We start from the raw sequence: 18255 nt of genomic DNA on the forward strand, positions 1-18255 counted from the left end.
TCAAGTCAGGAAACCCAGATCTAAATTTTGACTTAGTAAAATTTTGCTTAGTAGCCATATGACTTTGGGCAAGTCACTTAATCTTTAGAGGCCTTGATTTCCTTCTCTGGAAAATGAAGATGGTCATAATACCTAGTTCCTGGAATGGTTAGGATTCAAGAAGATAAGGCATATAAAATGCTTGGCAGAGTAGCAAATAATAAATGTTCATCAATGAGTTGTTATTAGTTATTAATTAGCATGTCCCTCATGGTTATCTGACTTGATATTTCAAAAGCTAGCATCTAAATGCAGAGGAATAAATATAATTTGTAAAGAAAAGCGAGTACCGTAGTTGTTTGCTGTGTGTGGGTTGTGAGGGGAAGGGAATGGAGAAGGGTTGTATGGAGGAGTAGGTTGAATTGGGGTAGCAAAGGGGGATTGTGAAAAGTACACCACAAACTAAGATTATTCTTGACTTTAAACAAATCCTACATCTGGATGCTTTGAGCCCTTGTAGGCATCTCTCTTCTCTATTACAAGTTTAGAATTTGTAAGAATTCATATTTGTTGACGTCCATGAAAAATGGATTAGTGGATGTGTTTGTGTGGAAATGGAGCCCTGTTGTGTGATCCTGGTCAGCTGAATAGTTCCCAGAGATGGTGATCTATATGTAGGGCTCCTTGAACAAGGGCATGCCCTGCATTGCAGCTCTTGTTATTTTGGAAATGAGGTCAGTGACACTTTCTGAAGCTGAGTCATTTTCTTCTTCAGAAGTTTCCCAGAAGTTGTAAAGAGTTGCTTTTTAGGCAATTAAAACTCACCATGGTTCCTCCATCTCATTTCCACCCTTGCCAACACTTCCTACCACCTTCCCCCTGTGTTAGGCCAGAAAAGCTTTGCACATCTCAATTATAAGCCGAGAGCAAATGTGTCACATTCAACATACTGAGTGTATTTGGGAAGTCCATTTCTTTTAAGTCATCGCCTCTGGTTTCCTTGGCGTGACATGGAGAGGTTTCAGTTGTGGTTCAGAATGAGGCTGCTGAATCTCCTCTTAATAAACAGGAAGGGAGTAGAGGGTTCTGTTGTATTATTTGTGTTTTTAATGTTCAGTGTATTGTGATGCTGTTCTGCCTGGGGAGAGCCTGCCCAATTCAGGGCAGGCCGGTTTTTGGAGTCATCTGAGGGCTGAACCTGGGGAGTACCACTGACATGTGGACTCCTGGTCCACAGCCACGCTGCCTCCACTGGCCCCAGCACCCCAGGAGGCAATATTCCTCTGCCTGAACCATCCAGGGCCAGGAACCAGGCCCCTAGGGACTGCTCTCGAAGCTTAGCACCTGTGAAGTTATTCAAACTAGCCAGTCCTAAACAGTTGACCTGGCCCTGCCTTGCCTTTGGTGCAGAAACTCTAACAAAGGTCAGAGTCCGGACTCTCCTCTCCAGCCACTTCTGCCTCCTGGATGATGCTGGTGTTTTCCCACGTGGTCTATGTGGTGTTCCAGGCATCCTGTTTCTAGCACCCTTGAATATAAGAAAAGTGGTTTACTGGAGTCCCTTCTGTCTCCTCTCGTGGTTGCACTCGACTGGCCATCACCTGAAAGAACACAGGACATCCATGAGCCACCTTCTCTCCATTTTCTACACAGGTCGTCATCTTTGCTCTCAAAGATGAGGTTACCGTTGGCACTATTTTCTTTAGCATCTTTCTGCATTTCCCCCCACATCCAGGAAGAAACAGGTGAGAGGGAAAGGCATTTGCATGTGCTCAGGGGAGGCATCCCTGAGAACTCTGCATAGAGTCCTGTTCTCTGGAAGATGCCTGCACCCCTCTTTTTCCACCAGTGTGCTTTAGCAAGGCAGGGATGCTGCTAGCTGTCCTGCTGTCTTTGCAACCTTCCACAGACTTCTTGGCTTCTGCCTGCTGAGTTGGAGAAGCAAAGGGGTGAAATGCAAGTTTAGCACCTAGGAAATGTGAAAGTCAGTGAGGGAATGGTTACCTTTAGCAGCATGAGGTTTTAGAATGTTCCCAGAGTATGTAGCACAGATTAACATTTATGTAGTAGCTATTAATGTTTTATTCTATGAAGATATTACTGCATGCTAAAGTGTGACTTATTTGACTTAGAATATGTGAAGTTGTGGGGTTTGAAGATTGACTACTTTTATCCTTTAGGCTCAGCGCTGATATTTCATGTCATTGTGTAGCTGAAACTGTAGCCTTTAGGAAGTGATGTTCTAGGAGGTGAGTGTTGTGAGTTGAAGATACCAGTGTCTCTTACTGTGTGGTGAGAACCGCCCACTCTCAACATCCACAGGGGTGCTTGTGAGAACTGCAGCTTCTTGTTCCTGCCCCAGACCTACACAGTCTGCCTTTCTGCAAGAGGGACCCTGAAGTCCACTTTCTGAATAAGGTCTTCTGTTGTCCTCTCTTCTTGGTCACAACTGGTGTATTAAAGGGCAGGCATATCCTAGTATAGTGTTCTCAGAGTGCACCAAAGCATTTTCCTTGTTAAAAACAAGCAACAGTAAAACAAAACAAAACAACTCAGGCTCCTTTACTAAGGAGCTTAATTCTTGGCTTGATGGAGGAGAATATAGCTAGTAGAAAAGATGATCAGCAGTCTCTGATATAGAGTATTAGGAATAAAGCAACAGTAAAACCCACAATAAAACCCAGTCTTTTAGTTAACTGTGGAAGAGACCAGCAGTCAGAGAGTACTTTCTGGAGCTGAACACTTCATGTAATTTCATGTAATCCTCACCCAGCCCAGGGAGACTTGTGCTCCAAGTGTCTCATGTTACTGAGGAGGGATCTGCAGTTTAGAGGGTGAGTCTTACCCAAGGTTCAGGTGGGAGTTGAACTGAGGGCACTTTTGCTGCCTCAGAACTCAGGGTATTTTAGAAGCGTTTTCGAGTGAGGAGCCTAGGGCTGTCTGTACTTGGATCTTGGGGCCGCTGCTGAGCAGTCTCCTTGCTGACTGTGAAATCTGAGGAGTGCTTTCTCACTCTCGTTTTTGGCGTTTGGTGTGTAAACTAATGGTGGTTGAACAAAAAGCAGCACACACACTTCTGTTCCCGTATCTCCTACCCTGTGCTCTTCAGAAAGTCCTCACATGGCTAATGGTTTAATGAGGCACACAGGAGATGTTCCGTGAATGCTGTGTACACTCTTCTTTTGCCTCTTATTCCTGACGATTTACATTTCTGTTCGTCTAAGGAGACTGGCATGAGTAAGAGATCCAAGCGCTGGCGCCATTTGTCAGTAGAATGTTTGCACTGCATCCCAGGGCATTGCTGCCAGTTCGTTAACCCTCAAATTCTGCCAAAAAGGGATTAATCCCTGACACTTCTGTCCTCTAGGAAGAACTGTTGTAACTCTGACCTATGAATGACTTGGAAATCAAATTGAGGATTAATTCAGAGTTTAGGGATTTAGATTTATACCTCTTGAACTTTTTGTGTCAAAGATCCTCCTTAATACTGTGAATACATTTCAGAAAGCTACTTTTAATTCTTACATCTAAGAATCTGTGTGGCCTTAAATGAGTGTGTGACTTGTAGTAGTTGTGGGTGTTACCACAACTTGCTCTGAAGAAGAATATCTTATTTTCCCAGAAGGTACTTGTTATGGGTTAGGTTGTATACCCCGACAAGTTCATAATGCTGAAATTCTGATCTCCAGTGTCTGACAACAAAAATTGTTTGGAGATAGAGTATTTGTAGATGTAGTCAAGTTCGAATGAGGTGATTAGATTAGGGTGGGCTCTAATTCAGTCTGACTAGTGTCCTGATAGAAAGGGGTAATTTGGACACAGAGCCAGACATGTACACAGGGAGAATGCCATGTGAACATGAAGGCAGAGATCAGGGTGATGTCTCTTTGAGCCAGGGGATGCCAGAGATTGCTAGCAGACCACCAGCAGCTAGGACAAAGGCATGGAAAAGCTTCTCCTTTACGTACTGCAAAAGGAACCCACTTGCTGACACTTTGGTCTCGAGCTTCTAGCCTCTAGACCTGTGAGATAATACTTTTCTGTTATTCATGTCACTCACTTTGGGGGCCTTTGTTATAGCAGCCCGAGCAAACCAATACAGTATTGGATAAGAGGGATTCTCGCAAGGAGGCAGCCATGATAGGCCCCTACAGCCTTTTAGATGGGTGGCCCAGTACACATTCCTTGAACAATCCCATTGATAAGGAGCTCCATTTCACAAAACCACCCTTTTACATACATTATCTTCCTTAGTATTTGAAAAATCATTATTTCTTATACCTTAATAAAAAGGCATTCTTTGGTGCCTTTGTATTACCTTGCTGTAGAATCGAACATTTGAAAGTTTATATGTTACATTGGTTAATATAATAAAAAATAGATTTTTTTCCCTTTAAATTGTGTTAACTCTTTTTGAGTGAATTTAATGTAAAATTTCTGAGTAAAAAATGAGTTTGTCTAAAGGCAGCTGTTAGGGGTAGTGGCATGTGATACTTGGCATTATCTGTCTTTAGTTACTTTGAATAATTAACTCTACCATGCAGCATCTTATGGAAATTAATGAGCAGATGTAGGGAAAATACTTGTTTAAGCTGAAGAATCATGGTGGTAGTCATCTCTCAGCATCTCTGCATTTGTTTATTTTAAAGAGATATCTCACAAATGTATGTGATACATGGGTATTTTCTCTTAAATGTTTTCCGGAAGGAGCCATAAACCATATGGAAAATAATAGAAACAAAAGACTTCTTTTTGATGCATTGAATCAGTGTAGTCTCTTGAGGAGTGGTGTTTATACTTGGAGGAAAGGAAACAATTAGAATGCTTTATGTTTTCCAGGACTAGCTGACCCCAACAGAAGTCCATACATTTGAAGATATTGTGTGGAGTGTTGCATGCCCCATTCCCACCTTCTCTCCAGAGGTGGGCAGAACCGGAGAACTTATTAGGATCACAGGTTACTGGGCACTAGGGGTGTCATGGGGACCAAGACAAGCATAGTCCTTGCCTTCATGGGTCTTACTTAGCACTGATTGTAGAATGGCAAACACATTCGTGCAACTGGAGGTATAAATACCAGTATATTGAGTGTTCAGCAAACTTGGAGGATCAAAATGCTATGCTGCTGCTTCTGCTGCTGCTAAGTCACTTCAGTTGTGTCCGAGACAGCAGCCCACCAGGCTCCCCCGTCCCTGGGATTCTCCAGGCAAGAACACTGGAGTGGCTTGCCATTTCCTTCTCCAATGCATGAAAGTGAAAAGTGAAAGTGAAGTCGCTCAGTCATGTCTGACTCTTAGCGACCCCATGGACTGCAGCCCACCAGGCTCCTCTGTCCATGGGATTTTCCAGGCAAGAGTACCGGAGTGGGGTGCCATTGCCTTCTCCGAAAAAGCTATGAGGAAGGTGTAACTCACAGGGGGACTTCACCCTTCCAGTCTTACAGAGAGTGATGGCATAATTAGAAGGCTTTGAATTTTCATTTCCTCTCTTCTCCCCCTCCCCCTCCTCATTTATTAGCCATAACTAACTGCTGGAGACTCTACTGACCATGGAGATAACAAAGTTTAATGAAGCAGTATGAATCTATTGGACTTTCCTTCTTAAGAGTCATCATCTGATTTTTCTTGCAAACCACATTCACAGTCCTCCTTCTGTGAGCTTTCCATGAATAGGTAGATAGAGACAGCTTTCCTGTCAAGCAGCCCTAGCCTGGCATGTCACACCCACCGTGAACTCTGTCCTCGCGTCCCACCATGCACTAGGTATTTGCACGTTGTACAGGCTTTCCTTTGTATTGGCTAGTTGTTCAGTTAGTTATGTTTTATATAACTCTGTTCAATTCTAACTATCCGTCTCAGGTAATTTGCTCCCAGAGGCAGAATAACATTACTTCGTTCAGCTTTTAGTGCAGTACTGTGTGCTTGTAGTTCAATTTTGTTTTTTATAGTAATGCACTTTCAGAGTTAGATTATTTTGTTCTTTCCTTTGGGACTTCGGTGAATTACTATGTAAGAGATTATGGGAACTGAATCATGTTAGTTGATATTTAAACTGAAGCTTGGGCAAGTTTAAACATAATCTCCATTTCTGTATAGGTAGGACAAAACCCCAGAAGAATGGGAAATTGGTTAAAGAAAGAATAGTGACAGCTAGAAAGATTAATGGAAGATCTGAATAATCTACCCCAACCTTCTAATGAGTCACCACCCTTAGTATATTTTTACAGAAGGCTGCATGATGCAGGTAAAAAGTCAAAGCAGCCCTCAGTTGGAATTTGGGATCTGCCTCTTACTGGCTGTGTGAGTCTGGACTGGTGGATTAACCACTTCTGTAAGATGGGGCTAATCATACCTACCTTGTAAGATTATTTTGAAAATGGAATACTGTAATATTCTTCCCTGATGTAGTTCTCTGTTGGAAGAGGTTCTTTCTCTGAAGTTTGCTCTCTATCCTAAAACCTGGGACTTCATTGTTCTTACAGTGTACCTTAGTGTTAGGAGGTATTTCTTTGAGCCTGTTTCATTTTGATGGCATACCTACATTTCAAGTCTTCTATAAGTTGAGAGTGAATACAGGTACTTTAAGGGTATATGTGTACAGGAGGAAGAATCTATTTTCAAACTATATGTGATAATCTATTATTTATATATATTTCCTATACAAGATAAAAGGTTTAAGCCCTTCTTTCCAATTTATGCTCTCGAAAGGAAGCCATACGATACTACTTTTAAGTTAAAATAATACTCTGCTAGTTTGGAATGTGGTGTGTGTGCGTGCATTCGTTTGCGTGTCTTTGTGATGTTTTGCGAGTGTAAGACTGTGTTTTCCAAAAAGGATCATCTTATGTAACAGACTTTGTTTCAGTGCTCAGCCTCTAGATGGCAGTGTTGTATACGTATTATAAGTGTTAGCTGGTCCAGTGGAAAATTAGCTGTCCTTTCTACACTGACATTTAGTAGTCAGTGGTGTGTGTGTGACGTGTGTTTCTGTAGAAGAAACCATCATGTGAATATTACCTCTTAAAGGAAAGGCATTCTAAATGACTCATTCTTTCCCTAGAAATTCCTTCCTTCCCACCCTTCTGTGATGGATCACTTCATACCCACTTTCCTGCAGAAGCAAGCATGCTCAGTGAGTGCAGCCTCTGTTTTGAACAGTGCATTTTACCTTACTTTCTGAACTCATGTGTCAGGCTCTTTGCTTCAGGGACAGCTTATTCGAGGCTGGTGTTAAAAACAGATGAGTGATTGGGACTGTTCAGTTTGTGCTGAGAACCAGGCATTTCTGCTTTTCCCTTTTGGTGCAGTCTGCCTTTATCTTCTGCAGCAGATGAATCCATTTTTCCTGGTTTCAAACTTCCCCTCCCCTCCCCTTCTCACCCCTTGTTTGAAATAATATTTGATTTTGCCTTCCTGCTGGTTGGTTAGAGTGCCGGTCTCAATGCCGTTGACATTTCGGGGAGGAAATGGCTTTTTCCTTCCTCAGAGGGTGTTCTCCTGCTCTGACTTCCATGATTTGGGTGGGGGTAGAGTGGGGAGAAATATTGTACTTTCTGAATTGCTCCTTGACTGTTTCATAAAATAAGCTAGTTGAGAAGTTCTTAGAATCTTTAGACGTTGTGTATTTTTTAAATTGCTGTGTTTTTTTTTTTTTTTTTTCTTTTCCTTTTTAAAAAGTTAAATGAGAGCGTATTTGCTGTTTGATTCTGGTTTAAGTAAGAATGGGATGTGCTGGTTAATGAATTGTGGTATGAAGTAAGGCAACCGTATTTATTTTATTTCTATTACTTAATCCTGTTTCTGTTCTTTAGTCTACATGGTGAAATTTGGAATTTTATTGATTGAATATACCAGTTTATTTGCTAATTTCTAAGTATAAAATGAGTTTAGTTTTTAAAAACCAAAATTTTGCTATTATATGAGTCTGAAGAAAGGAGACAGTTCAGTGTATAAACTCCACTTACCTGTGTGTCTGTTCATCATGAGATAGAATACTAAGAAGGATTGATAAATGACCTAGAAGATTTTTAGAATTAGAATATTTTTTCGTAGGTTGTTATCAAAATAACAAGCGTTTGCATTCCCCCTGAGGGTTATTCTTCCTGGCAATGCTTTCTGCTGGTGGTGTGTGTTGAGATCTGCTTACTCTTTGGTCCGTGGTGCCTGTGGTGCATAACTGGCACTCAGTCAGTATGTTTCATTAAAGACCGTGTAACTTACTGTGCCAAAGATGTCTTTGTCTGGGCTTCCTGATGTTTCGTGACTTCATTCTCCTTTAAAGTAAAAATGTAAGGAAATTATCCGAAGCGATTGGCAGTATTCCTCTGTAGACTGTTATCTTTGCTATGGTCCTGATTATTTTAGGACCTCTCCTCCCAGGAGCTCAGTGCCATAGGCTATGGTAGGTTATGATTCATTCACTCATTAGGATCATATCCTTTCTAAATAATTGATTAGAAGCCTGCTTCCGAAAATTTCTCAAGGGCTGTACGTGTATTTGTGTATGTGGGGGTGGGGGTGCGTGTAGAGGAAGTCCTTTCCTCCTTCTCCTGTTTCCTTTCTCCAGAGAGAGAGATAGAGAGAAAGAAGTGCCTTCTCCCCTTCCCTCCGTCCTCCTGAGGAAACGGTCACCTTGGATCCCAGGGCACAGATCCTCCCTGCTTGGGGTGGGGGCAGTACAGTGTTGAGCTTCACGGATGGGCCTTGCTTTAGAGTCAGGCAGACTGGGCTTTCAAGGTGAGGCTTTGCCGTTGCCTACCAGTTGAAGATTGTGCAAGTCATTTCTGAGCCTCAATTTTTTAAAAGAAGTATAATGAAAGTACCCACTTCACTGCGAGGAACAAATGATAGTGCTAGCCACACCCTTAGCCCAGTGCTCGGCCCATAGTAAACAGTAAACCTTAGCTGCAGTTGGCGGGCCGCTGTTTGCAGTGTCTGGTTTCTCCCTCACGTCTGTCTTTTCTCACCTGTAGCCCACTGCAGGTTACTCTGGCGTGTGTATTTTTCTCATGTGCAAGCATATGTAATGCACAAGGACCGCCAATGGTTATTTATCTCAGAACATGCAAATTGTGCAGATTCATACGTTTTTGAATGGTAGATGAATATAGTAGATGAATGTTGCCCTTCTGTGATGGCACTGAGTCCTCATATTGGAAAAAAATGGGCAAGTATCCCCAGTTCCCCTTTCGTTAATGAACTGGAAAGACTCTGCTCAGTTGGACTGTGAGGCACATCGAGAATGCACATGCATCGTTGTTAGTCCCAGGGCACGAGATGCATTGTAACATGTGGGGATGCCTTGGGATGGAGCTCAGGTACGGAGAGGCAGAGAAGGACCAACACAGACCCCAGAATCGCAGGCTGGCAGTCCGTAGATGTTCAATTTGGCTTGAATAGTGTTTGAGGCAACATTTGAAAATGGGAAAGATGTGTAAACACTGACCCTGACTTCCCACGTGCCAGCTGTCTATAGAGCTGAATGGCACATGCCTCGTTTAGGTGGGGCATGTGCTTTCTACTTTGCGACAGTCTCCACCGTGCCCTGACGTCCCCCACCATGGTGACGGGACAGCTGCCATTTTGCCTTGCATTTTGCTGTTGTTTTTCCCATAGAGGGAAACCCCTTTTGTTTCTGTGACTTTATCAGAAAGCAAAAGTGAAAAAGAAAAAATAATGAGCTGCGCATTTTAAGGTAAATGAGACCACACCTGTTTTCCTTGGGGCAGGGAAGACTCTTATCCAGTTTTCCTCATTTTGCTTACTTGTCTGGTCTCTGTAGATATTTGACTCTGTAATCTCACATATACACGGAAGAGATGTCATTCTCCAGGATTATTCTGCTTTGTCCATAAGTTTGTGTACAGAAGATCTGCCATATGTTTGGTAACATGAAGATCTGCTGAAACCTTGCGTGCTTGTAATTGCCAAGGAACAGTTAAGGATCAGTTTTGCCAGTAGCACTTTAAAGGCAAAGACCACTTCCTTTGGCACTCATGTGTCTCTCTTTACCTGTGACTGGCAACCTCTTCTCTAGACCTTCATCGTTTTCCTCTGTCTTTCTATCTAGGCACAGTGAGGCAGGTTTTGTGCACAGGCTGTGAGAACATGTGTTTCTGTGGATGCCACAGTCCTTTTACTCGGAGTTTAACCCTTATATGTGCAGTACTGTGGATAGAACCTGGGGAATGAACTCTTGACAGCAGAAGATTTATAGTCTTATGAATGAGTAAGCCCTAGATCTTTGGAGGTCAGTGTAGAAAGATAAGTACTGTTAGATTCTGAGTGTGTTTCAGTGGGGTGGAGTGAGTTAGTAATAGCATCTCCTGGTCCAGTAGGAAGTGGGTGAATTGCCAAGCCACTGAGATCACCGTTGTTGACTCAGATTCAGGAATAAGATTAGAGTAGGAAGGCTGTCCAGCAACCCTGGAATCAGAAAGCTGTGACCTGACATGAGTGGTCCCAGGTTCCTGGATGTGCGAATAAATGATGTATTACTTTACGTGGACCCTTTGTGGAGACCAGAGTTGAAAGGAGATAAGGTGGTGGGTAGCAGTTTGCCTTTTGATAGGTGAATAACTATTTTCTGCATCGCCCCAGTAGTGTGAGAGGCAAAGTGCTTAGAAAATTGCACATCCTTATTCATGCGTCTTAAGAGGATCCAGATAGAGCACCAACCAAGGACTTGTTCAGAGTGAACAGGAGGTACTGTATTTGAAGTAGAATTTTAGGATTGAACTCTAGAAAGGATTATAAATCATTTGTTCTGTCCTCTGGTGGGTAGTGGGAACACTCTGTCAGGTTTTCTAGGATTTGCTGAAGACCCCTTATCAATGATCAGACATTAAGTCCAAAAGGGGGAAGTAGGCCACTTTTACTCAGGAGGAAGAAGGAAATGGCCATGATCTCAGAGCCTGTATGTCAGCCCTTGGCTGTGGTAGAGGTGTGATTTTTCAGTGGTATGTGACAGTGTTTGGGGGGGTGGGGATCATGTGTATCAGAAGCACCTGTGACTCTTTCTTTCCCTTTTTAATCTGCCCTTCTCCTCCCATAATTTGGACACTACCCAACACTTGTCATCTGTTCCCTCCACTGACCTGCTGCTCATTTGCTCCTGTGATAACAACTACTTTTTGGACCACTTACGTTGTGTCTGACATTTTGAAATGCCTTATACATAGTTCACTTAGCCTTCACGATCACCACATGAGGTAGGTACTCTTATTGTCTGTTTTTTAAAGAATAACATAGAGTCATTCAATTACTTGTCTGCTAGCAAGCACTAAAGTCAGAATGGCAAGTAAGGTTAGTTGACAAGTGGTATATCTTGGGTATTTAAAAACATTTTTTTTATTGAGTTATAATCAGAATAAAATGCATAAATCTTAAGTCTATATCTTAATGACTGTGCACACACAGACACATCCTCCCACATACCTGTGTGACCACCTAGGTCAAGTTATAGAACACTTCTGTCACTCTGGCGGGTTTTCTTGGGCACCTTCCCAATCACTGCCCATACTTCTTCTCTAAGACGAAATCACTGTTCTGGTTTCTCCCAGCACAGGACTTTTCAAGAATTTGAACATTGTATAAATGAAATCCCACTGTCGGTAGTCTTTTGCATCTAGCTTCTTTCCCTCATTATTATTTCTATGAGATTTATTCATGTTGTTGCATGTAACAGTAGTTGGTCTTTTTTATTGCTTGTGGTGTTCCATTATTTTAAATATACAACAGCTTATTGTCTTGTGAATGAATATTTGTCTTCTTGTTGCAAAACCTGGCTATTGTGAATAAACCTGAGTATTCTCAAATGTGTTTTTTGGTAGATATGTGCTCATTTCTCTTGGGTATATAACTAGAGGAAGAACTGCTAGATCATAAGGCATAGGTTTAATTTTAATAGATATTTCCAAAGTGGTTTTATCACTTTGCTCTCCCATCAGCAGTGGATGAGAGTTCCAAGTACTGCATTCTTGCCAGTACTTGTTATTGGTGGTCTTTTGAATGCTTTCCATTCAGAAGGGTGTTTATTTCACTGTGGTCTTAACTGCATTTCCCTGATGTGCCATCACGTTCCCTTCTGTTTCTTATGTTTGTGGCCCTTTGTGTGTCCTGTTTTATGAAGGTCTTTCATCCATTTTATTAATTGGGTTGTTAGTTCTTTTTTTTCTTATTTGTTGACATTCTTTGCATATTCTGGATGTTTGTCTCATTGGAGATAAAAATTACAGACACCTTCTCTTACTCCCCCAGTAGTATCTTTTACTCTCTTAGTATCTTTTGACAACTGGACGTTCTTTTATTTTGGCAAAGTCCAAATTTATCCTTATTTTTTATGATTAGTGCTTTTTGTGTTCCTCTGCAAAATGCAAAACTCATTGCCTTTCCATCTCTTGGATATTTTTAGGCAAAAAAAATGTGGACACCCACTGCTATAGAATGTAAACCACAGTCACACTGGTCGTCATTGGATTCCTGTTTTTGAACTGACTGTTTGCCTAGAGTGGTGTTCTGAGCCCTCATCTTTATAAAGCACTTTAGGTTTCACAGAGCTCTTAATCATTCGACCTCATTTAACCCTAGGCAGGAGCTCACTAAGGCCTTGCAGGAGGGTCTCGTCCCTTCTGATGGCCAACAGAAGCTCTCTGGCGGCTGCAGTACCTCCATGTTTCTTATAGCTTTGTTCTTGAGGGCAAAGCATTAGACTGTGTGGTTTGGTTCCTGGCTCTGTAACTGGGGACAAAGTACTTAACCTATTTGTGCCTTGGTTTTCTCATCTGCTAAATGGGATAATGAGAATATCCCTCCCTCATGATGTAGTTGTGAAGATGAAATGAATTAATTACTATATAGTGCTTAACACACTATCTGGCACACAGAGTTGGGTTATTATTATTGTAGTTTTATTATTGTTTGATGGGGGTCACAGTTATTTTTTTAATTGATGTATAATTGACTTAAAATATTAATTTTGTTTCAGGTGTACAACACAGTGATTTTTTTATAGACTACACACCATACAAAGTTATTATAAAATATTGACTATATTTCTTGTGCTGTACATAACATCCCTACAACTTATTTGGCCACTTGTATGTCTTAATTCCCTTCACCTATTTTGTCCCTCCTCTCACTCATCTCCCCTCTGGTACCTGCTAGTTTGTTCTCTGTATCTGAGGACCACAGTTATTTGCAGAGCTGAAAAGACCTCTGATCATTTACTCCATTTTCCTTTTATTGTGTCATATTTTCCTTCCCTCATTCCACACTCCTACCTCATGAGTCCTCTGTCTCTTTCCCTCTTTATCTTTCCACTTTTGTTATGAAAAGCCAGATGCATTTCACACATGAACTAAATTGATACCTGAATGAAAGTGTACTGTCTTATCGGGACTGGCATGGAATGTGTAGGGTCATTGAGAGTTTTGCTCAGTTTCTTTTGTTTTGAGGGATGGTGGCTAGCAGGGGCATAGAATATGGAAAGGAAGTGACTACTTGATTCCAAAATAAAGTTGACCCATTTACCTTGGTTCTAGGAATTACAGACATAAGAGATTTGTGTAATAGTGGTTTAAATTGTAATAAGGGAAAAGAAAACTTGAAGCCAAGTGAGTGTTTTCTAGATGGCTAGAAAGGATAGTATAATACTGTGATCCAGATGTTAACATACATGAGGCTGAGAGAAAGTTTTCTGAACTTGGGGTGATAGGATTAGTATCAAGTGTGCTAAATCTATTCAGCTTTATGTCACCCCATCCCTCCAAAAAAAAGAACAAAATCACACGTGGAAAAGAATTTATCTTTTGATATTTCTTCGTGAAATAAAAACAAATCCTGTTGACTTTCCTGGTTACTAACGCCAAGTGGCCCACCCTTAATAGCGTCTGAGTTTGTTTGAACTTCCTCTTTGTGACTCTGGGTGGAAATTTCACACTGTTTGCCATGAAGTTGATGTGACATCTGCAAGGTCCCTGAGATCTTGGTCTGCTAGGAAGCTATTGTGGTTTCACTGTTTGCTGATGAACACCTAGCAGGAAATGAACTGAGATACTTTGGTGTGTAGAGAGTAGCTTTTCCCCAGTGTGGAGAGTAGAGTGTCTTTGCTCTCCAGTGTGGGGAGAACATGAAGGAAAAATGGGCTGTCTGTGTGGGAAGAGGTGCCTCAGGATCACCTGAGAAGATGGTTAAAATTCAAGTTCTCAGGCACAGCACATAAGTGCAAGTTTAGTGAGGCAGGGCTGGGCTGGGTACCTCTATGCCAAGGGGATGCCTGATGTCCAGGCGCAACAACACTGACAGCAACACTCAAAAAAGAGTTTCAGGCTCAGGGACTGGAGAGTTCCACAGCGGACTGCAGCTTCGTAGACTTTTCATCTCAAAGCTATTAAAGCTTTGTATGTGGCTTTAAACTGAAAGAGTAGAATCAGTCCACCAAGCCCCAGCCACAGGGCCGCAGCTGCCAGCAGTCTGCAGATATGCAGCAGGTCAGGCACACTAGATGGGCTGACAAATGGTGGGAGAAGACGAAGGAGTTCCCTGGCCTGTGCAGTAAATCACTGTGCCTTTTGAGTCACTGGGTCTAGGTACTAGCACCCAGTGTGACCCACCAAAGGGTGACTGCCCACTTGGGAATAGCTTCTGTCCCATCGCCTGCCTGTCATCCACCTGCTTACCCCCAGCCACTTGCACACACCCCGCCTCTCCTGCTACTCCTGCCTGGTCTTTTTTCCTCTCCCTGCCCCAACCCTCTCGTTCACCGCCTCCCACACTAACACTCCCTCCCCAGTGCCCCTCATTCCCAGCCTCCCCTAGATATGTTTTTTTTTTTTTTGGTGTGTAGTAGGTCTTCATTGCTGTGTGGGCTTTTCTCTGTTTGCAGAGAGTAGGGGCTCCTCTCTAGTTGCAATGCCTGGGCTTCTCATCGTGGTGGCTTCTCTTGTTACTGAGCATAGTCTCTAGGCACGCAGGCTTCAGTAGTTGTTGTATGTGCGCTCGGTAGTGGCAGCTCACTGTTCTAGAGCACAGGCTCAGTAGTTGTGGTGCGTGGACTCAGTTGCTGCACAACGTATGTGATCTTCCCGGACCAGAGATCCAACCCATGTCTCCTGCATTTGTAGGCAGATTCTTTACCTCTCAGCCACCATGCTTCCATGCTTTGAAAACTTTTTTTCTTTGGAGATGTTGAGGAAGGATGAATGAAAACAAATGTGATGTTTAAAATATGTTCAATATAAGTAGACCTAGCATGTTCATTGAAACTGTGGAAATAAGCCAGGAGCAGCTAGAACAGCGACTATAAGTGGATTGAATAAATAGGCTTAGGTGTTTGTGGACCCAGACTTGTGCTGTGCAAGGCATCATGGAGTTCGTGTGTGTGTCCACTGTACCTTCTGTGATCCTGAGCGGTGCTGCAGACTTAATTCTTGCTCAGTGGATCTCTGCCTTCCTTTTAGGCTTTCTCAAACTTTAAAGATGAGGATTTGAGTCATTAATTCTTAACTTTTTATGGGTTGCAGTGTCCTTTCATAATCTGATAGGCAGTTTGAATTATTTGTCCAAAAAAAAGGCACAAACATTTGGAGGAGGGAGGGTGGCTCATAGACTCTTTGGGGCCCATCCTTGGACCCTAAGTCAAGAATTCCTGTCTTAATGAGCCTAGAGAGCTTGTAATCCTTTCTCCCAAGTTCCTTTTTGTGGTGCACCCCTCTTGTGTGACATCTGTTAGGGGTACACAACAAACATTATTCGATATCATGTGCATGCTTTCTGGAGGGTCTTTGCTCAGTTTGAAAGAGCAAGAATATTTCAGGGAGAGAGTGAAAAGAGCTAATGCACATAAAGAATGCATTTAGTTCCTGCTGTGCTAAAGATTCTTTTGAAACTAGTGTGTACATTTAATATAGTCATAAGTATAATGCCCATTAGATATTAGACCAGGATCCCTCCACTTGGATGTTCCATCTCTTTTTATTGAGTCCAATAATTCTCTTCAGTTTTTGATGTTGGTTAGTCGCTAAATCGTGTCCAACTCTTTTGCAAACCCATGGACTGTAGCCCGCCAGGCTCTTCTGTCCATGGACTTTCCCAGGCAAGAATTCCATTCTCCAGGGAATCTTCCTGACCCAGGGATCGAACCCAAGTCTCCTGCATTGGCAGGTAGATTTATTACCACTAAGCCACCAGGGAGGAGTTTATTGTACCCCTACTTGGAGTCAAACACTCTGGTAGCATTTTGGGAGACAGGAACGAATATGATCTCAAAGAATAAACAAGGCTGAAGGGAATCACTTGACTCCTCTGTGTACTTAGCTGTATGTAGAGTCCTGTATGTAGAGTCCTGGTGGTGTTTCCTGCCACCTTCCTGAGGGAAGTGGGCTTACTGAGAGGGATTTGGGGTGATGGCTTTGCTTTCTGAGGCTGGAAGGTGGCTCTGAAGAGCTGAGGGGCGCCTGTCTCTCTGCACGCCATTAACCCTAGTAGCCTTTCCCTCGGTTCCATGGGTGTTTCTTTAAGACACACCTTCATCTGTGGCACTGGTTTACATGTCCTTGTTTCTCCGTAGGCCCGGGGTTATCACCATGCAGGCATTGTCTGAAGAGGACCGAAGGCTCTGGATGGAAGCCATGGATGGCAGGGAACCTGTAAGTAACAATTCAGGGAAGTAGAGCAAGAATAAAGGTCTCGAGTTGTTTTGCTTCCTTAGTGCAGCAGTTTTTGCTTTTGCTCTAAATAAAACCTTGGGCTCTCGAGATCAGTGTACCAGAGGGGCTTTTTATTTTTATCTTTTTTATTCCTGGACTAATGTTCCTGGATATTGATATTGCTTTTGTGTGGATGCAGTTCTGAAGCTTTGGCCTCTCAGTCTAAGGTATGGGTCCTGCATGACGCCACATCAGACCAGAGACCCCCCTTCACCAAGGCAGTTGTAATGCCCAGAGGACTCTTAGAGGGAGGCACCGTCAATTTGACTTACAGAATACTCATCGATACTGCCACAAAGTGCAGTCCAGAGCATTACTTCAGATCCATTTTAATAGATTAAATGATGATAAAAGTGTATGCAATTGATGCAGAATCTTGTCATCACCCTCTGGTTCAGCTTCCCATTGCTATACCTGGTTCACATCCCACTGTAACTGATGAGATTACCATGATCCACGAAAGGAGTTAAGCCTAAAATGTGATCTATCCTCCTGTTTCAGAGGTGCTTGTCTCTGCTAGGTGATGTAATCTTGTGGTTTTCCTGCATCTTGTGACATGTAAAACCCACGGAAGAACCTTGGGGAAGTCCCTAGAGTCAGAGTAGTCATCTTAACTTGGGGCCAAGGATCTCAACTCCAGTACTCAGCAAATCTCAAGGTTACAGAAGTCGTTAAGAGTACAGTCTGACCATGTCCCACCAGTAAAAGATAAAAAGAATCCACACTGTCAGAGGGCCAATAACTGGGCCAATAATTATCACATACAAAGGCACTGTCAAAAAAGGGAAATGTGTGTAAGGGACATGAGGCAGGCATAGCGTGCATTGACTGTAGAGCTGTGCATCACACGGGGTGTGCAATACAGATGATTCCAGTTCAGTTGTGTGTCTCTTTCTCAGCTTGCTCTGGTTAGGTGATCTGTATTGATTAATGTCATTTTCTACTGAGATATTTTGTGTCCAAACATGGAACTCATTATAGTCAACTAAGTATAGACAAATAACTAGTATTTGTATCACATTTAATAATACAGAGCAAGATTTAAAAAACTGTTGAAAGATTTAGGTGCAGTTTGCTAAACCTAGTTAATTAAATAAACATATCTTAGTTCTTCTCCTGGACTAAATGAAATACAGGATACCCCTGATTTTCCCTGAATACTCTGTTACTGATAACTTTTGATAGCTCTCTCAAAAGCAGATACACATTTCTACCTTCAGGGCTTTGGGAGCACAGTAGGTGCTTGATGTCACAGGCTTTTCAAAGCAGCCTTTCCTAAGTAGTCTTCATCTCTGCTGTTATCACCTACCATTAATTGAGCTTTTGTGTGTGTGTGTCTGTAAGGCACATATTTGACACATGGCATCTCTTAACCTCTTAGTACCTAACAAACTAAATGTTATGATTCTGTTTCACAGATGAGGAAACTGAGGCTTAGAAGAGGTTAAATAACTTACCCCAAGTTGTATGGATAGTAAGTGGCTATTATTAGTAGGGCACAGGCTAGGTTGCTATAACAAAGAGACTTCAAAGTACAAAAGCTTAAATAAAATAGAAGTTTATTTCTCTCA

General features: G+C 42.3%; 1 protein-coding gene across 6 annotated transcripts in view; it reads left to right on the forward strand.

The window, feature by feature from the left end:
- ARHGAP26 (Rho GTPase activating protein 26) overlaps positions 1 to 18255 on the forward strand; it is a 473317-nt gene that overhangs the window by 165053 nt on the left and 290009 nt on the right. For all 6 annotated transcript variants that reach the window (XM_024994422.2, XM_024994425.2, NM_001205522.1 and 3 more), the window contains exon 11: positions 16546 to 16624. In XM_024994422.2, coding sequence (XP_024850190.1) covers positions 16546 to 16624 — 79 coding nt within the window. The remainder of the gene's footprint in view (positions 1 to 16545; positions 16625 to 18255) is intronic.

This window comes from Bos taurus, chromosome 7, assembly GCF_002263795.3.
Source record: "Bos taurus isolate L1 Dominette 01449 registration number 42190680 breed Hereford chromosome 7, ARS-UCD2.0, whole genome shotgun sequence".
NCBI classification, from domain to species: domain Eukaryota; kingdom Metazoa; phylum Chordata; class Mammalia; order Artiodactyla; family Bovidae; genus Bos; species Bos taurus.